Genomic DNA, 21,202 nt, shown 5'->3' with positions numbered 1-21,202 from the left:
CCTTTTTGCAGTGTATCTTCTAAGATAAGTTGTTGGATCAGTTTAGTTTTGCATGCTCCTACATTACAATGTGGGCAACTAGATCTACTGGAGTGCCTGTCAGTGTCTGAAACAAGTGCTTTGCACAAGAGATTCTAGTGGTCAAGGCAGCGGGCCAATCATTAGTATGGAAATTTGTTGGAATTGTTCTTTAGATTGTTCCCACCACATATGTCCAGTCACATCAATATTATAATCATTTTAATTCTTTCATTTCATGTCAGCTATATCTTCTCGAAAAATTTGTGGAACACATGTGCACAAGTGAAGATTATGAAATCAAAGCAATTAGACATAAAATAAATTTCCTTTATTGACAAATTCATTATTTTTAATAAATAAAAAGAGTATTTAATGTTATTAAGATTATTTTTAAAAATTCTACATGTGATTCATTAGTCTTATGAGTTAACACTGATTATGATATAATTCAATCTTCAGTGATGCTTTGCAACTCTTTTCCCATTGTCAATAAATATTTTTGTAAGTGGTATAGCATTTACATTCATTGACATTCCTTTATGGGAGGACTTTTAAAGAATCATTTCTGATTCATTTTCTTTTGTTATAGCCATAATAATATCAGAGAGGACACCAGCACAAACTTCATCAACAGTTGACAGTACTCCGATACCTGAATCATCACGTTTCGATGTATGTATTTTAGCTGGGGTTTGCTGTAGAAAATGTTCTGGGAGCTGACTTTGTAGAAACTGGTACTTTTCCTTCAGATTTTTACATTTGTCAGGTGTCAGCTTACTTGATTCTTTAAGGGACAGCAGTTCATCTACAAGCTCACAAGCTGCAGCTGTAATTGAGCTACAGTCTTCCAGCTGAAAATGTCATGAAGTAGATGATTCATTTAATGTCTGATATGGGTTGATTAAATATAAATAAAAGGCCAATAGTTTGTCATTATCATGATGTACAACACATTTACTGACTAAGATATTTATTTATCAATAAATTAAGAGAATTTGACAAATATTATACAGATCTATAAATGTAGATTTTAACTATGTCTATATGGTGACAGCCAACACGAGAACCATTAGAAACCTTGATATTTCAGCTAGGGTTTGAATGTTAACATGTTTCCTTTCTGGCAGCCATCTGGCCTGCAAATTCAATAGTATTTACTGTAATTTGATAGGTGGCACCTGAACTTCCATTATGAATGACAATGATACTCATTACACTGCAGATGCTACTGAAGACACAGCAGAGAATAGTGAACTACTCACTGATTGTTTAGAAGTCTATGAATAATGATTGAGAAGAAGACTTTCTGTCTATTTGTTGGTCAGAGCCTCAAATGGTGAAACAAGAGAACACAGGCGAGATTTCATGTGCTGTATCTGCTCAAGCTTGGATTTTATTCTACATCTAAATCCATACTCAGCAAACCACTGTGAAGTGCTCGGCAGAGGATACTTTCTGTTGTACAACATACAACATTTTCTTGTCGTTCCATTCACATGTGGAATGTGGGAATAATTACTATTTAAAAGCCCCAAAAGAATAGTATCTTGTTTCTACATAAATAGAGATCACAAGGCCCATTTCTCCAATTGTTATGAGCATTGTATGCAATGTAGATCAAATTTGGTTGAGGTACTTTAATTAAACATAAGTAAATAAGATTTTCTACAAGAAAAAAGGCATAGGTTACAAAAAAAAATCAGTTACTAAGACACAGCTGTAATTTCAAAGTCAGTATGGCTGAGCAAGGTGACACAGTGGTTAGACACTGCACTCACATTCATGGTGATGGCCACCAAAATTTCCAGCCCATCAGCCATATAGATTTAGGTTGCCCATCATTAATAGTTCATCTGAAAGGAAAATGACAATGACTGATTTCATGCACTATGCATCACCAATCTGAGCCTGTGCTCTTTCTTAAATGATCTCACTACTGAAAGGCTGTTAAAGTGATTATCTTCGTACTTTGTTTTGAAACAGTATTGGGAAATTTTGCCATGTTTTGCTACCTGCCATTGTAATATATTATGGTTCTTATACAAAAATATCAAATATAGCAGTAAAACATATTCATGATGATTTTCAATGAGGCTTGAGGTATTCTTTTCAATTTACTGCAAGATAACTAATCTTATATAAATTTAAACAAAAACACTTTCAGTTCTGCAAGCTATTGTCAGTTTCACCTTTTATTTGTGGGTCTTTAACTTGATTATTATATATTTCTGTGATCTATCTGTAAAAAACAAATCTGTATCCAGTATTTTTCATTTCAGTATGTGTTATGAAGATATGATAATGCACTAATTTTCTTTTTCTTCCTGGCCTTGTCTCATGTCTACTCAGCATCAGCATGTTGATCTGGTTTTGAATATTTTAGTGGTATAGGGTGGCCAGATGCCCTTCCAAAAATATTCCCAAGTTGTGCAGTACTCTACTAATTAATAATGAAAATGCACCTGGTTTACTTTTTTCTCGCATACGATAGTGGTACAAAGACTAATAATTATTTTTAAACATCTGTGACTCTGATGATTCCATATAATTTTGAACAGTGTTAATGAGGCACATGTTCAAACACTAAATTAGTACAACAAAGTTCTTATGATTCATGGCACTAATCACTGGATTAGTAATGCTCCTTCTATGCTAAACTGCTGTTAAAACCTTTGTCAGTATTTAAATGCTGGATTAAATGTCTATTGAATCAGATACTTAACCAGGAATTAATATAAAAAAGAAAGCAGTTTCACATTGATTTCACCTCAGGTCCTATTTTCTGCTCAGCTATATGCTGAGCTATTTCCAGTCCTCGTTCTACTACAGAATCTGGCATACACAATGTCTGAGCAAGGTGCAGTCCATAATGTTTGACATTTGTGACGCCTTGTAGTAGATGATGAGTATATTTCAAGTAAATTTTGCCATTCTTGTTCACTTCCAGTGTTTCAAAGTGGTGGCTGGAAGAAAGAAAAAGATTAAAGTTTAAAAAAGAACTGTTAGCATTTCTTAAAAGTCAATGCAGTGAATGTTATGATGTTTGTTTGGAAGCCATTCTTTGAAAAAACAGTAAGTGCACCCTTGATTTGCAAGTATTCTTGAGGAGCATTTTTGTTTTTGGGATTTTCAGCATTGGTAGTGGTATACATATGTATATACTCTTATCTAATATAGTTCTATAATAGTATTCCAATAAGTGTACTGGCAAATTCCACGCCACATTGTAGAATGTTAACAATGGGGCAGGGTAAGTACATGGCCCATGGAAATTACTAAATGCTGTTGGATTAATCCAAGCAACTGATGTTTCATATTAAATTTACAGCACTGAATGATTCTCATCTAAATACAGTCACACTTCAATGCACACAATAAAGGTAATGTAGAAAATGTGTGGAAGAAAATTAATTTGTTTATTGTATGGCAATACATATACATAAAGATTATAAAACTAATATACATCAACATTTAAACACAGCTCTCCAGCAGAAAATATCACAAATGACAACAGCTATATGTAGATCTTTTACATATTTTACGATATCATTCATCATTGTCAAGAAATTGCTGAAAGGACTCTTGTAGGCATGTGTGGGACATGTTGATACAAAATGAACAACTGTCTGTCAATCCACACAACAGTGACACGATGGAGATGAAGATTTGCTCCACTGGTAGAGAGTGTCTGCACATTGTCCATGGCTCGTTTGGAGGTGGTTCATGGTAGTGCAAATTATCCATGGTTGACCGAGAGTTGATTTTGGATGCAAGGCAGTTTCAGGCATGGTGGAGAACAGTTTCGTTGCCAGCAATGTTTCCATTTCCTTGAGAGTTGGCTCTGATGAGAGTGGGATGTCTTGGATCTTAAGTCTTTTCTGCTCCGCAGGGAATACACTGTCCACTATTGGAAGATCGGTGTTATTAGCAATCTTCTGGTATTCGCGCGGTAGTATGCTCTTCCATCTGATATCAGGAGGTGGAATGTGGCTCATGACAGGTATCCAGTATGCAGGAGAAGATTGTTTTGACTCACTAACAATGCACATGGTCCCATGAAGTTGTACATCTATCTTTTTTACATGGACACTATTAAGCCAGACAGGCACACAGTACTCTGCTGCTGAGTATACCAATCCAAGAGCAGATACCCAGAGAACATCTGCTGACAATCCCCAATGAGAGCTACAGAGTTTACAGACAATGTTGTTTCTGCCTTTGAACTTAGCAAATGTTCATGTCAAATGCCCTTTAAAACAAAGTGTCCTATCCAAAGTGATCCCAAGGTACTTTGGATGCATATTATGATGAATTTTGTATCCCTCGAAATAGATGTCAAGGGCTCTGTGTGCCAATCTATTGGACAGATGAAAACATGACACTTCTATTTTATTTGAGTTTGGCTGTAACCTTCATTTACAGAAATAGTGTCTTAAGATGTATAGATCAGAAGTTAGGATTTATGCAGTTGTTTCAAAGGTTTCGTGTTGGGTAGTTGTTGTCCAGTTGTCTGCATAGCCAAACTTTCTGGACTGTGCTGGAGGAACATCAGATGTATACACTAAAGAGTCAAAGAAACTGGTACACCAGCCTAATATCACAAAGGGCCTCTGCGAGCACGCAGAAGTGCCACACCATGATGTGGCATGGATTTGACTAATGTCTGAAGTAGTGCTGGAGGGAACTGACACCATGTATCCTGCAATGCTGACAATAAATCTGTAAGAGTACGAGGGGGTAGAAATCTTTTCTGAATAGCAAGTTCCAAGGCATCCCAGATATGCTCAATAATATTCATGTCTGGGGATTTTGGTGGGCAGCAGAAGTTTTTAAACTCAGAAGAGTTTTCCTAGAGCCACTTTTTAGAAATTCTGAACGTGTGGGGGGTCGCATTATCCTGCTGGAATTGCCAAAGTATTGAACAATGAACATGAATGGATGCAGGTGATCAGACAGTATGCTTACATACATGTCAACTGTCAGAGTCGTATTTAGAGGTCTCAGGTGTCCCATATCATACCAACAGCACATACCCCACACCCATTACAGAGCCTCCACCAGCTTGAACAGTCCTCTGCTGACATGCAGGGTCCATGGATTCATGAGGTTGTCTGCATACCTGTACACAATCATCCACTTGATACATTTTGAAATGAGACTTGTCTGACCCTCAACATGTTTCCAGTCATCAACAGATCAATGTCGCTGTTGACGGGCCCAGATGAGGATTAAAGTTTTGTGTCATGCAAACATCAAAGGTACATAAGTGGACCCATACTGATGGTGTTTCATTGAATTGTTTGCACGCTGAAACTTGTTGATGGCCCAGTATTGCACCAATTTGTGGAAGGGTTGAATTTCTGTCATGCTGAATGATTTTCTTCAGTCATTGTTGGTCCTGTTCTTGCAGCACCTTTTTCCGGCAGCAGCCATGTCGGAGGTTTAATGTTTTACCATGTTCCTGATTTTCACAGTACATCCGTGAAATGGTCATATGGGAAAATACCCACTTCATCGCTAGCTTGGAGATGCTGTGTCCCATCGTTCATGCACCAACTATAACACCACATTCAAACTCACAGAAATCTTGATAACCTGACATTGTAGCAGCAGTAACTGATCTAACAACTGCGCCAGATGGTTGTTGCCTTATATAGGCATTGATCACTGCAGTGCTGTATTCTGCCTGTTGAACTATCTCTGTATTTGAATACACATGCCTATACCAGTTTCTATTCAATACTTTTGGGCAGGCAGTGTCTTTCTTTGTAGTTTCTGTAAATGTCCTTCCAGCTAACTTGTTGTCAGTTAGTTTTGTTGTCCTTTTGCATGGGACAAGTTGTAATAATTTATAAAGCAGTCCATGCCTCCAAACCATATCATATGCTGCACTTAGATCAATGAAAGCAACTGATGTTCTCTGCTTCATTTGGTATCCTGCTTCAATAGATGTTGTTGAAGATAAGGCTTGATTAGCACAGCTCAGTCCTGTTCAGATCCCAGTTTGCTCAAAAGGAAGATTCTGAAAGATTACTAGACTAATCTGATTGTGTAGAATTCTTTCAAGGAACTAATAAATAGTGCTCCATAGAGCAATTAGGTGATAGTTCTTAGGCTGGTCTGATGCCTTGCTGGGCTTGAGTACTGCTACGATTTTTGGCTGCTTTATTTTTTGTGGGACTGAGCCAGATAGCATAATGTCAGAGAAGAATCCTCCAGCCATCTTTTTGTATAGTTCACACTAAGCAGAAGACATTCTGGGTGGATTCAATCTTTTCCTGATGTCTTTCCAGATTTTAAAGCTTTAAGACCAGCAGAAATTTCAGATATAGAGGAGGTTCTTGAGAAGTCATATTGTTCATCAGTGTTCTTTTTGAGTAATGTAAGTTAGCATCTGAATCTTGTATGAGTTTTATCCTTTGGTGCTCTTGGTGGGGACAGTGAATGTGATACAATCCTATTAGCTGATACATGAGTGTTGATCTGCACTTTCATTTTATTTCCTTCCAACTTTTCTTCTTGATGCTTGAAAACTGAGTGACCTCTAATTTTCCATTGATGGACACAGTACTTTCATAAAATGGTGCCATGGCAGTCATAAGAAGAGAAAATATTAAATTATACTCAAAATGGAAGTACATGAATAAATAATAGGGGAAAAACTGTAAAATAAAGTAAAAATAATATTTAAATATACAAACTCACCCATAAAAAAGTGTTAAGAATATAAATGAAATCAGAAATAAAAAAAGAATGAGGTAAATAGTAGTAAATGAAGACTTAAGAAAAGGACACTCATGTTTGTAGAAGTATCATAATATTGAGAAATTTTAAACGAACAAGTACAATTCATTAGCAAATTAAGTCTTACTGGTGTCTGTGAGTCCATGGCCAATTTGAATACAAGCAGTACAAATGACTCACCAATGGCCACAACCAGTTAAGTTTCTTTAACTATATTACTAGTTTTGGAAAATTAAGTTCAGATTTCAAAATGGAAGGCAATCTTCCAAAACTGACTGTGAGAAAAAGGAAAATTTACTGATTGTTGTTCTCAGAAAGCGGTATACGTTCAAGTGCTAATGAAAAATATAAGCTACATAACAAGTGGTAATGTTCATACACAAAGATATCTGTTGTTACATCAGTTTGGTCATGTAGATACAATGCTATCAACTTTCTTCAAAGTAGTAGCTTTATTCCCAATTTTGCATTTTAAAGTACAAATAGTATACACCACTGTAATGATAGTTCATTGTTAATTCAATGAACAGATTTAGTTTTTAGTGACATCTTGTCTCTGTTAACTTGCACCTCAATTTTTTTTTTCCCAAGAGCCTGAAGGTTCTGTTTTCCAATGGGCTCTGAATGAAAATATTTACTGAGCTGCAGTGAGGAGAAGTGATGGTGATAGACTTCAAAGAGCGTAAAATGAAGACACAATGGTCGGATACTGGAGGTAACTGGTCAAAAGGAAGTAGCTCTACATTTGAGGAGAGCAAGTATCACACATATCCAGCTGCATGCCACATGTCATGTGGCACATTGTGTATTCTGCAATGAGTTAGTTTTATTTTGAATTAACAATCATGGTGGTTATTGTAGAACATAATAATATTAGGAAGTGTTGAGTTTTCGATCGGCACACACAAAAGGAAGAAAACTTGCTATGTGTAGGATTTTATCCTTTGGCAATCAAGAGTTAAATAAAATACACAAACACACACACACACACACACACACACACACACACACACACACACACACACACACACATGCAGACTTGTGCCTATGCTCCTACGTGTTGCCAGCTACACTGACAGTGCCAATGCTCTTTTGCGGCAGGTGGACTGGTTGTGGTTGGGGTAGTGTCGGGTGGGGCGAGAGGCAGGGAGAGGAAAGGGGGTTGGGTGGCTAGCAGCTAGGACAGAGGTGGCCAGTTTGCTAGCTAGGAATGTGGGAAGGAGGGATGACACAGTTATATGGCTGGCACAACTGTAGCAACCAGTGGAAAGTGGCACGCACTGATGGTGATATGTGTAAATTAACTGGAAGTGTGTGACAGCACGCAGGAAGTGGAAACTGATGGAGGATTTATGGGCTGTGGGTTACCTGAGATTGGGACCAGCATGATTAAGGGAGCAAAGGACATCTTATAAGAATAACTTCTTGGAACTACACAGATAGAAGTTATCCTTACAACACATCCTCCACTCCTGAAACATTGTGGCCTCAATCCCAGGTAAGCCACTGTCCTTGTACCCTCTTTTCTGTCATCCTCTCTCAATTGATGTCCCTATGTTGCTTTCAGCCTGTGCCACTATCCACTGGCTACTACAATCGTGCCAGCCCATATAACTGCCACCCCTCCCTCCAGCATTCCTAAACTGCAAACTGGCTGCCTGCATCCAAGTTCCTAGCTACCCACCCTACTCTCCTGCCTCCTTCTCCCTCCCCCAACCCCACTTGACACTACCCCCACAGCAACCAGTCCACCTGTCACCAAAGATCATTGGCATTGCCCTTCTAGCTGGCACAATGTAGGGGCATAGGCATGTGTCTGCATATATATATACCTATACCTTTGCGTGTGTGTGTGTGTGTGTGTTTGTGTGCATATTTTATTTTACTCTGGCCTGTCAAAGGATAAAATATGAAAGTTAGCAAGTTTTCTTCCTTTTGTGTGTGCCTATCAACAATTCAATTTATTTACATTCCACAAGAACTTTTCACAAAATGAAAATATTTTTGATAGACACAATACCAACACCATATATTTTCCTTAAATTTAAGATAAAGTTTAGAAAAAACATTGCTTTAAAATTTGGAAGTTTGCTGGGGTTCAGATGAACTTGAAGACACTGAGATGCTTGTTTGAGACACTGATATTTAAAGGTGCAATACAGTGATGACCACTGTCAGAACAATCTGAACGTTGTCAGAAATGAGTGGAGGACATGTTTAGAAGCTTTTATGAACAGTTGACTGGAAGGGTGAAAATCACCAAGAAGGCTTATGAAATGCCGGCAATATCTTAATGCAGAAGCATATAAGAAGAACGAATTTGTTTAGAGCTTTTTCTTCCATTTTGAACACTACAAGCACACAAGTGCTGGTATTATTCAAGAGGAAATAAGAGAACAGTGAAAATGAAATGAAAACTTTAACATAAGCCTAAAAGTGCTGTTCCCATTGCACTGCGGTCTATTGATGCATACTAAACTCAATAACTATATTACGCAGAATAAAGGAAAGGCAACCATTCACCTTTAACAGACTGATATTTGTTGCAAAGTCACAGGTAACAGAATACTGGGTTCTGTTATATGTGACTGTGCACCACATATCAGTTTGCGAAAGGTGTGTGGTTGCCTTTCCTTTATTTTGAGTACTATTCCATCCAGGAATTTCCATTATTATTATTATTATTATTCAGTAGTCAAATCCACAGCTATGGTTGTCTTATGTGAGGTAATAATCCTCTTCAGTGCCCTCTCATTTCTGCATGTAAGTTTAGTCTTAATTTACTACCGCTACTCATGTGAACTCTAGGTACCTGCAGTGGATGCGTAACTCTTGTCATGAATCTATCAGCCAAGCTAGCATCAATAAGCTGACCTTACTACCAAAAACCTGCAACATTCAGAGATACAGGATATGGACAAAAATACAAATGCATTACAAATGCAACACATGACCCTGCCTAATATGGTGTAACAAAACCCTTGGCATTCAAAACAGCTTTCATTCATCTTAGAATGGGTAAATATACAGCACATATGGCTTTTAACGCCATCTAAATGATTCTTCTTGGAAACAGGTGGAAAGCTATCACACATCCTTCTATCCAAAATACAAATAACGCTGAGATCTGGTAACTGTGGTGGCCAGGGGAGATGCAATAATTCAACCTTGGGCTCACAAAACCAGCCCTGGATGATGCAAGCTGTGTGAACAGGGGCCCTGTCATCTTGGAACACAGCATCACCATTGGGGAATAAACACTGTGCCATGAGGTGGACCCCATCAGCCAAAATAGTCACATAACCATTGGCAGTAATATGATGTTGCAGAGTAGCCATGGGGACAATACAATACCATGATGTGGTTTCCCAAGTCATCACTGAACCTCTGCCATGTTTCACACTTGGGACATAAACTCAGCCAAAGGCTGGAAACAGTGTGAGATAAGACTCATATGACCAAATGGCTTTTCTCTATTGCTCCACAGTGCAGATTTTATGGCCTTGCCACTTTGTTGTCCTGTTATGGACATTTTCATCACCAATGAGTAGTTTTGGAATTCCAGCCTGCCCTACAATTCCTTGTTTGTGGCACTTCCTATGTGTTGTTTTGGACCTGACAGCGTTCATAGTGACTTTTGCACCCATGGCTTTCTTATTTTTTGTCACAATCCTCTTCAACGACCATCCATTATGATCATTTGACACATTCTTCCTTTCATCTTGTGACTTAGTGAATGATGTTTTTCCACTTTCTCTATATGCGGCATAAATCTTCGATTCGTTGCCTCCTGAAACACCAAACACTTCAGCTACCTTGGTTGCAGAGACACCCTCTATAGAAGCACCAACAATTTGCTCACATTCGAATTCACTTAGCTCTGACATAATGCACTCATGACTACTCAGAACACAGTTCAGACAACTACAGACATTTGCAAAGTATTGAGTGCCTTGCACAGGGGCATTCATGGGCAAATACAGAAGTGCAACCTGCAGGCTTGGCTAGAAACAGCATTTATGTTCGTAGGAAGGAGGAAAATGGGAGAGGATGAGAGTGGAAATGAAGAGAAGTAAAGAAGGGGAAAAAGACTAATGATGCTTTGGTGTAATAGAAGGCTGTATAGTGCTGGAGTGGCAGCACGGAGGGGGATAGGTAGGCGAAGGATAGGGACTAACGAAGGCTGAGTCAGGGTGTACCAAGGACACAGGACACATTGCCGAGATAGTTTCCACCTGTGTACTTCAGAAAAGCTGGTGTTGATATGAAGGATCCAGATAGCACAGGTTGTGAAGCAAACATCAAAGTTTATTGGTAGCTGTTCATGTAGACAGACAGCTTGTTGGTTGTCATATCCACATATAAAGCAACACAGTGGTTGCAGATTAGTTTGTAGATCACATGCCTGCTTTCACAGGTAACCCTGCCTTTGATGCAATAGGAGATGCTTGTGTATGGATTGGAGTGGTTGGTAGTGGGAGTATATAAGGGACAGGTCTTGCATCTGCGTCTACTGCAAGGACATGAGTCATAAGGCAAAGGGTAGGGGCAGAGGCGGAGTAGGGATGGACAAGGATACTGTGTAGGTTCAGTGAGTGATGGAATGCCACTGTAGGAGGGGTAGGAAGGATAGTGAACAGGATATTCATTTCAGGGCATAGGGGGAGGGGGTATTCAAAATCACACTACAGAATGTAAGTCAGTTTCTCCAGTCCTGGATGGTACTGAGTCGTGAGTGCAGTGCTCCTTTGTGGTTGGACAGTGGGTTTGTGGTAGAGACAAGGTACAGGAGATCTGTTTCCATAGATGGCTGAGAGGATAATTTTGGTATGTGAAGGCCTCAGTGAGAACATTGGTATACTTGGAGAGGGACTGCTCATGACTACAGATATGATGACCATGGGTGGCTAAGCTGTATGGAAGGGACTTCTGGGTATGGAATTGGGGGCAGCCATTGAAGTGGAGATATTGCTAGTGGTTGGTAGGTTTGTTGTGGACAGAGGTACTCACATAGCCATCCTTGAGATGGTGGTCAACATTGAGAAAGATGGCAAAGTGGGTTGAGGACGACCAGATTAAGCCAATGGGGAGAAGGTGTTGAGGTTCCACATCATTACGAAGTGTCGTATTCATGATCTATGGAACAAGTATTAATCTAATCTAATCTAATCTAATCTGTAGATAGGATGTCCTCATCCTTGGTCCAGATCACAAAGATGTCATCAATGAATCTGAACCTGGTGAGGGGTTTGGAATTCTGGGTGGTTAGGAAGGGTTTCTTTAAATGGCCCATGAACAGGTTGGCATACAATAGTGATATGTGGGTGCCCACTGCTGTACTGTGTGGAAGTAATTGTGGATGAGGAAGTGGACCAGGAAGAAGGTTGTAGGTTTGGAGTCCAAACCCCAACCCCTAACTTCATATCTCTGCAACAGACACAGATGAAAGACTTCTACCATATATTGTCCCATCACCATCTACTCCAGTCTGGTCACAGGCAACTCCTATCCTGTGAAAGCAGACATGTGATCTAAACGGCAACCTGTAACCATTATGTTGCTTTCTATGTTGGCATGACAATCAACAACAAAGCAGTCATATGATTTAGAAGCTAGCAAGGGAGTATTCCTAAGTGTCAGTAAACAATCTTGTTGAAACTTGGCAGGTGTGTAGAGCAGGCAAAATAGTGCAACAAGATTTTTTTGTGCACATTTCCACTTTTAAGAGGTAAAATATTAAAGAAGCTTTCAAGTCACATACATCCCTGGGTAAAAAAGTATAATAAAGTTGGTTTCTGAAATGCCATTTTTGGAAAACAAGCTCTACACAAAGTGCCGTCTGAGTATTTTCAACACATCTAATTAAAACAGCAAAACATTCATTATTTGTCTAGTTTCTTATTTTGCTTATAATTTTTTTGTTTTAAATTGTTCTTTTATGTTTTACATTAATTTTTTCACCATTCTAATTAGGTATGTTGAAAATAGTAAGATGTTCGTAGATACTTGCCAGATCATAAAAAATTAGGGAAACTTATAAGTAGTGATGGGGTGAATAAACTTGTGTAGCATTAAGAAAGATAGCACCAAACCATTATCTGGCAGGAAATGTTCTAAAGCCTGTAAGTGATAGTCAAAGTAGGAATAAAAATGGCTTAAACATTGATGCTTCTAACAATAAAAGCTCCAAAATAGATGAAATGGAAATCATTCTGTCAGAATGTGCAAAGATTAAAGTTGTTTGTTTAAATGAGCACTGTTTTATTGGAGACACAATTAAAATTCTAAACAAAATAGGGAACATCAGATTAGCAAGTAGCTTTTGCAGAAGAAACAAGTCACGTGGAGGCTCATGTATACTTCTATATAGTGATATAAATTATGAGACCAGAAACTGTTTTAATTATTTAAATGAAGAATGTGTTTTTGAGCGCAATTGTGTAGAAATAGTGGACTCACTAGCAAATGTTATAATAATCTCAATATACAGAATTCCAGGGACGTCAACAACAGAACTATTCTTATCTAAGCGTCAAATTATGCTAGAAGACCTTTTCAGAGAAAGCAAAGTAAAAAAAAAAGTTGTAATAGCTGCTGATTTTAATATTGATATCACATGTGATAGTAGCCATGCATCATGTTTCACTGATATAGTAAAGAAATTTGGTTTCAAATTGAATTTCTTTGAATCTATCAGAGACAATGGGCAATCAGTAACATGCATTGACCAGACAGACAGGAAAATTTCATGTATGAGAACCCATATGAACAGGAACTTAAGCAAAGAAAACTTGCTATCATTTAGTGAGAAACTAAGAGATAAAACATGGCCTTTTGATTATTGTAACTCAAGTGATGAAAACTTTGAGAAAGTCCTAAACAGTTTTCTTGGAGACTTCAATGAAACATTTCCACCCATACTCTGCCGCAGTAGAATAACAAATACAATAAAGTGGATTACCCAGGGCATAAAAATTTCCAGTGTAAGGAAAAGGCAACTGCACAGAGAACTAAAATATAATACAAATATTGATTTCACTAAATATGTTAGACTCTATAAAACCATATTTAATAGAGTTGTCAAGACAGCAAAACAACTGGCAAATAACAGGCTAATTTTAAATCATAAAAATAAGACAAAGGCTGTGTGGTCTGTCATTAAATCTGAGTTAGGTGTTAAAGCCTGTAACCAAGAAATTTCAAAAGTTGACATTGAAGGAAACACTATTGTAAATCCAACTCAGATACCAGAGTACTTCAATGAATTCTTTATAAATGTAGCAAAGTTTCATGTAGATGTAACAGATTGTCACAACAAAGTAAATCCCTTTGGCCTAGGCGAAAACTCTGAAAACTTCACAAAATTGTCAAAAGTTTCTGTGGAGGATGTAGAAAATGCTATTCTAACATTAAGAAACAAAAACTCTGCATGTTGGGATGGAGTAACCACCAAAGTTATTAAAGTGGTGCACAACAGAATTGCAAACCCACTAGCTCAAGTAATAAATCAACATTTTAAGAGGGCTATTTCCCAGAGGTACTAAAATATGCTGATGTCAAACCACTCTTCAAGAAGGGATAAAGAGATATCATGGGAAATTATCACCCTAACTTGATCCTCCCAGTCCTATCTAAAATATTTGAAAAACTTGCTGATGCACAAATCCAAAACTTCATTGCAAAATATTCTGTTATTCTAAACAATATATTTGGTTTTGAGCAGGGTAAAAACACTGTCAATGCAGTAAAGAGTTTCATTGAGAAAATAAGCACATCATTAGACAAGAGAAATAAGGTGGGAGGAATTTTCTGCGACCTCACAAAGGCGTTTCATTCTGTAAACCATGCATCGCTTGTTTACAAACTTGAAAAGTATGGCATTAGCGGCAGTACTCTACAATGGCTCAAATCCTACTTATCCAACAGAAAGCAAAGAGTTAGCATTTCTTCAAATTACACGTATTATTTTTCTGAGTGGAAAAAAATATCTCAGGGTGTTCCACAAGGCTCCATATTAGGCCCAGTCCTATTTCTCTTTTAAGTTAATAACTTACCATTAAATATCAGCTCCCTGTCAGTTCTGTTCGCAGATGATACTTCTGTTTTAGTCAAACATCAGGACTCGGAAAAAAATTCCCAAACCTGTGATCAGTACCCTCAGTACCTTAGAAACTTGTTTTCAGCTGAATGGGTTGAATCTAAACTTATCTAAGACTCACGCGATGCAGTTCAGAACCAAATAGTCAAAATGTGAGCAGATTACGATTGTACACAACAACCAAGGTATAGAAGAAGTTGACTCAGTCAAATTCTTAGGTTTTAATGTAGATAAAAATATGAGCTGGCAGGCACACATTGAATATCTGGCAAACAAATTGAGCAGCTTTGCATTTGCAATGCAAATATTGTCAACTGAAACTGACATGGACACATGAAAAGTAGCATATACAAGCTACTTTGCATACATTATTATGTATGGTATTATTTTTTGGGGTAACTCGACAAACATAGTGCGGGTACTCAAAATACAGAAAAAAATCATCCAAAATATGTGCAGTGCAAATCACAAGGACCATTATTTAGAAAACTTAAAATATTAACTCTGCCATACTTATACATATATGAGATTATTATATTTTTGTACACCAGACATGAATTATTTGAGGAAACCATTTTGTCCACTCACATGATAACCGAAACAAAGAAAATTTTATGCTCCCTACCCACCGCCTCAGACTGTATGCCAAGGGACCTCAATATATGGAAAAGAAAATTTGTAATAAAATAAAAGGGAACAAATTGATGCAGATGCATTTAGGTACACTTAAGAGAAAGCTATATGAGGTACTGACACTGAAGTGTTGTTACTCAGTGGATGAATTCATGCAGGACAAACTGGAAATTTGAGCTGGGTACAATGTGTTATCCTTATAGTGTTGTTAATTATTATAGTGCTATTATTTATTAATGTAAAAATCATTGTAATTGTTTTACAAATTTTTGACATGTCTCCTGTATGCAAACCAATTGGATTGCAAATGCATGTCATGAGATGAATAAAACACAATTCACAATTCTTGATGAAACTTGATGGGTATCATTCTAAGTAATGTGCCTGATATCATCCTTAATTGTATAATTGAGCTTATAGCCTCCTTTGTTCCCAGCATTCCCATTAATCACTAAATGAATTTCTTTAGCAAGATATTTTGCTAGGAAGTCCAAATCACCTGTGATGTGTCTGAATCCTGTTCTTGATTTAAAATTACTACGAGGGTGGTTTGAAAAGTTCTCAAAAAGGAATAGAAAAATAGTACTTACATCACTAAATTTTTTTAAATTTTTCATTGTACTCTCCTTGTAGATTAATGCACTTTGTTCAACAATGTTCCAGTGCCTTGATCGCATTTTGAAAAGGAGTTTCCTCCAGGCCTGTAAAATAATTGTCAACTCTAGCTATCAGTTCGTCATTTGAAGTGAATTTTCGTCCATTAATAAAAATTTTCAGTTTTGGGAAGAGATGGGAGCTGACAGAGCCATATCACATGAATAAGGTGGGTGTGGCGACAATTCATGCCTTAGTTTGTGTAATTTTGCCATGGCGACAGCACATGTTTTTGATCCAGCACCAAGACTCGCAGCACCCATCTTCCAAATAATTTTTTCACTTCTAATTATTCAATTAAATGTAATATATAACCCTTTCAAACGAGATCTGGTAAGCATGATCAGTTTCACACACTTTCAATCGGCTATCCCCCATGACCATTTTGTGCATTTTTGCAATGATTCATGGAGGTGACACATCTTGGCCGACCACTGCATGGATCATCATCTAAGCTCTCCAGACCAAATTTAAATTCATTTTTCCACTTGGCAACATTTGAATATTAAGGAGCAGAGTCCCGCAGTGTGTTCTGGAAATTGGCATTAATGCCCTTTGCTTTCATACTTTACTTTGCAAAGTACATAAGCACTGCCAGAATCTCGATTTTTTTCCACCTTTGCAGATCACTACACGGGAACAACAACAGAGCCATGTTACCGCCACAGCTCTCTTCCAAGAGCATTGATGTAACACATGTTTACAGGCAACAGTCCAATGAATATCACGTGAACAACTCGTTGCACTCGCACTGACCTCTCGTGGTGATTCCAAGAACTTTTCAAACTGCCCTCGTAGTTAGATGTTATACTTTATCCAAAGTTAGTATACTGTCCCTCCTGGGAATAAACCTTAGCAGAAGGGCCCCTCTTATATTCTTAGGCCTCTGATTACTATTAGTGTTGACTTGCATATTTCCCTACTTTGTCTGACTTTTTTTAAATCCCTTGGGTTACCTGCACAGTGTTGTCCACAGATTCCAGGTCACTGAAGCTGTTAGACACATCTACATGAATGCCAGCAGACTAACAGTATCTCTTAACCCTCTTTTGGTATGCGGGACGTTAAACACTAACCTAACCTAACCTCTTTCGGTATGTTTGAATATAGTATTGTCATCTATCCTAATCTTAACCTCATTGTTGCCAACTGTGTATCTCAGTTGATCTTTTGGTTATGTGATTGAAATTAGATGTCCAACTAAATGTTTCTAATCATAGCCTCAGCATGTTCCAAATAGAGGATAAGCTCATTGCTGATGTATCCCTGTAACTTTTATAGAATAAGCAGGAAAAAAAAAAACAGATGCTCAAAACAATTTTCATAGGAATGTCAAAAGCTGGAAAAGCTGGACAAAATGAAATTTAAACCCAATGTGAACAGACATAACATCTGTTTACTAGTATGAAATATGGAAGGCTATGTATAATTGAACATAAAAACAATGTATGGGTCTCAAGTTTTGGAAAGGAAATCATTAAATATGAAGGGAAATATTGAAATAGATGCAAAAATTTTTTTAAAAGCTGGAAGATGTGTTTTCATTTTATGGTGAAAGAGAACAAAATTCTAAAAGATACGTTTTCATTTTTCACAAAATAATGTCAAACAAGTTTAACTGTAGGGATATTTGATAAGTTAGTGGCATTAAGAAAAGGTTATACTCGAATCACACATTTTTATAGCTGCTAGCTTACCTTTTGGCCTTCTTCATGATTTCACTTTGATTATTCATATCTAGTTTGAGCATCCAGGAGTAAACAAATGCATGTTAAAAAAATTCTTTACTTTCAAATTGACTGTATAAAACATAATGTTATATTCTCACTTACTTCACTACATTGGTATGTGATTTTTCAAGATTAGTAAGAAACATAAAGTGTGTTGTCAGAAAAGCAAATGTTTTTGTACACAGAAAATCTTCACACAATGCCCATGCCATAGCAGTGCCCTCTTCGCATGATGTGCCTCGACATAGTTCATCCATTACAACCAAAGATGAATCTGTCATTGTTTGAAGAATGCATTGCACCTCTTTCACCTATAACAAACAAGAATTACATTGTTTTACTAAAATGGACATAGGACAACGGGTTAAAGTGATTGAATCTATGGATACAGCCATCTGACTAAAGTTAAATTTCAGTTCTGTGCATGACATTTTGTAACATTACACCAATCGAAGTTCTGTCATTTTGACATGAGTATCAAAATCACACTATGACTAGGGATACATTTTCAGTTTTACAGCACATCCCTCATTCTATATGTATAATTGTCAGGCTTGATACTGTGAATCATTTGTATGCTAACACAGGGGAAATAAATTAGTATGTCTTTTGGCAAATATTTTTTTTCTAAACCAAAAATGTAATAGTTACAGGGGACTTCACTGTTAACTTCTTAACTAATGACACTTGTAAGACTGACTGACCTTGAGAATTTAATGAATTCTTACAACTTGGCTGATATGGTTAACTTCCCCATGAGAGTCACAGAAAATTGCAAAAGTTTTATGGACAACATATATGTTGACAAGAATAGAATAAACAGTGCAAGTATAAGTAAAGTCATAGATGGTCTTTCTGATCATGATGGCCAATTGCTTAAGGTCAACAACATCAATGTGTATAACAAAGTATCCCACATCTATTACTCCTTTAGATGTATAAACAGCGAAGCTCTTGCTGCCTTTAATTGCATTTGTCACAGGTTGATTGGGATTCAATGTATATGGTAACTAATGTAAATGACAAATTTAATATTTTATTAAAAGAGTTCATTTCTATATTTGAAATGACTTTTCCAGAACGAATTGTGGGGAAGAATAATAAGATTTCTTCCTGGAAACCATGGATTGCCAAAGGAATTAAAATTTCTTGCAGAACAAAGATTAGATTAGATTAGATTAATACTAGTTCCATGGACCATAAATACAATATTTCGTAATGATGTGGAACGAGTCAAATTTTCCAATACATGACATAATTAAATTAATTTAACTTCATAATTATATCTAAAAACAAAGATGATGTGACTTACCAAACAAAAGTGCTGGCAGGTCAATAGACACACAAACAAACACAAACATACACACAAAATTCAAGCTTTCGCAACCAGCGGTTGCTTCTTCAGGAAAGAGGGAAGGAGAGGGAAAGACAAAAACCCACATCCTTTCGTCTTTCCCTCTCCTTCCCTGTTTCCTGAAGAAGCAACCGCTGGTTGCGAAAGCTTGAATTTTGTGTGTATGTTTGTGTGTCTATTGACCTGCCAGCGCTTTTGTTTGGTAAGTCACATCATCTTTGTTTTTAGATATATTTTTCCCATGTGGAATGTTTCCCTCTATTATATTCATAACTACATAATTAACAACAGTTTTTTTAAATTTATATCCCAAAATCCCTCTTTGGAGTAGAAGGAGTTGTCATTCCAAAATTCTTTTAATTTCTTCTTAAATACATGTTGGTTATCTGTCAGGCTTTTGATACTATTTGGTAAGAGACCAAAGACTTTAGTTGCAGTATAATTCACCCCTTTCTGTGCCAAAGTTAGATTTAATCTTGAATAGTGAAGATCATCCTTTCTCCTAGTATTGTAGTTATGCACACTGCTATTAGTTTTGAATTGGGTTTAGTTATTCATAAGAGAGTATATATTCTGAGAAGCTACTGTGAATATCCCTAGATCCTTAAATAAATGTCTGCAGGATGATCTTGGGTGGACTCCAGCTATTATTCTGATTACACACTTTTGTGCAATAAATACTTTATTCCTCAGTGATGAATTACCCCAAAATATGATGCCATATGCAAGCAATGAGTGAAAATAGGCGTAGTAAGCTAATTTACTAAGATGTTTATCACCAAAATTTGCAATGACCCTTATTGCATAAGTATCTGAACTCAAACATTTCAGCAGATCATCAGTGTGTTTCTTCCAATTTAATCTCTCATCAATGGACACACCTAAAAATTTTGAATATTCTACCTTAGCTATATGCTTCTGATTAAGGTCTATATTTATTAATGGCATCATACCATTTACTGTACAGAACTGTATGTACTGTGTCTTATCAAAATTCAGTGAGAGTCCGTTTACAAGGAACCACTTAGTTATTTTCTGAAAGACATTATTGACAATTTCATCAGTTAATTCTTGTTTATGAGGTGTGATTACTATACTTGTATCATCAGCAAAGAGAACTAACTTTGCCTCTTCATGAATATAGAATGGCAAGTAATTAATATATATTAAGAAAAACAAAGGACCCAAGACCGACCCTTGTGGAACCCCACTCTTGATAGTTCCCCAGACTGAGGAATGTGCTGATCTTTGCATATTATGAGAACTGTTTATTCCAACTTTCTGCACTCTTCCAGTTAGGTAAGAATTAAACCATTTGTGCACTGTCCCACTCATGCCACAATACTTGAGAAAATTACATGCCTTATTAAGAATACCAAACAACCCCTTGGAAGATCCTAATATAAACTGTACTGCAAAGATGTAGAAAGAGTGATAAATAAATCCAGAAGCTTATATATTAAATCTGAAAATGATAACTCCTAGGACAACATAAAATCAATTTGGAATATCAAAAAGAGAGAGCGGGGAAAGAACAATAAGACTGAAAATATCATAGAGATAAGCAATAATAACAAGGTGATACATAATCCTGTAGCAAATTCTAACATGTTTAACAATCACTTCTCAACTGCAGCAGAACATGTGGGCTGTAAGGGCTCATTAAATATGGCAATTAATCTATTATAATGAGGTGACCCAAACTTACGTGACCCAATTGGTTCAGCTCCAGTCAGTATTAGTGAAGTTAAAAATATAATCAAGGCCTTAAAAAATAAAAATACCATAGGTATTGACAACATTTCATCCAAAATTATAAAGCACTGTAGTAGTTACGGTATTCATGTCAAGTCCGGCATCACATTGTCAATGCAGCAAGGTGTTGTAAGTTTGCTATAGCAAAACCACTTTTTAATAAAGGAGGTGAAACTAATGTGTCCAACTACTGTCCAGTATCTCTGCTACATT

At 37.0% G+C, this 21,202-nt stretch overlaps 1 protein-coding gene across 1 annotated transcript in view; it reads right to left on the bottom strand.

Annotated features, from left to right (window-relative positions):
* Positions 1-332: 332 nt before the first annotated feature.
* LOC126349891 (mutS protein homolog 4-like) overlaps positions 333-21,202 on the bottom strand; it is a 259,596-nt gene continuing 238,726 nt past the window's right edge. The window contains exons 15-17 of the mRNA XM_050002468.1: positions 17,983-18,191; positions 2,789-2,984; positions 333-872 (exon numbers count right to left, since the gene is read on the bottom strand). Of these exons, the coding sequence (XP_049858425.1) occupies positions 573-872; positions 2,789-2,984; positions 17,983-18,191 (705 nt within the window). The 3' untranslated portion in view covers positions 333-572. The remainder of the gene's footprint in view (positions 873-2,788; positions 2,985-17,982; positions 18,192-21,202) is intronic.

The sequence above is a fragment of the Schistocerca gregaria genome, chromosome 1 (genome assembly GCF_023897955.1).
Source record: "Schistocerca gregaria isolate iqSchGreg1 chromosome 1, iqSchGreg1.2, whole genome shotgun sequence".
In the NCBI taxonomy this organism is placed as follows: Eukaryota; Metazoa; Arthropoda; class Insecta; order Orthoptera; family Acrididae; genus Schistocerca; species Schistocerca gregaria.
This window is presented reverse-complemented; position numbering and strand designations above follow the sequence as displayed.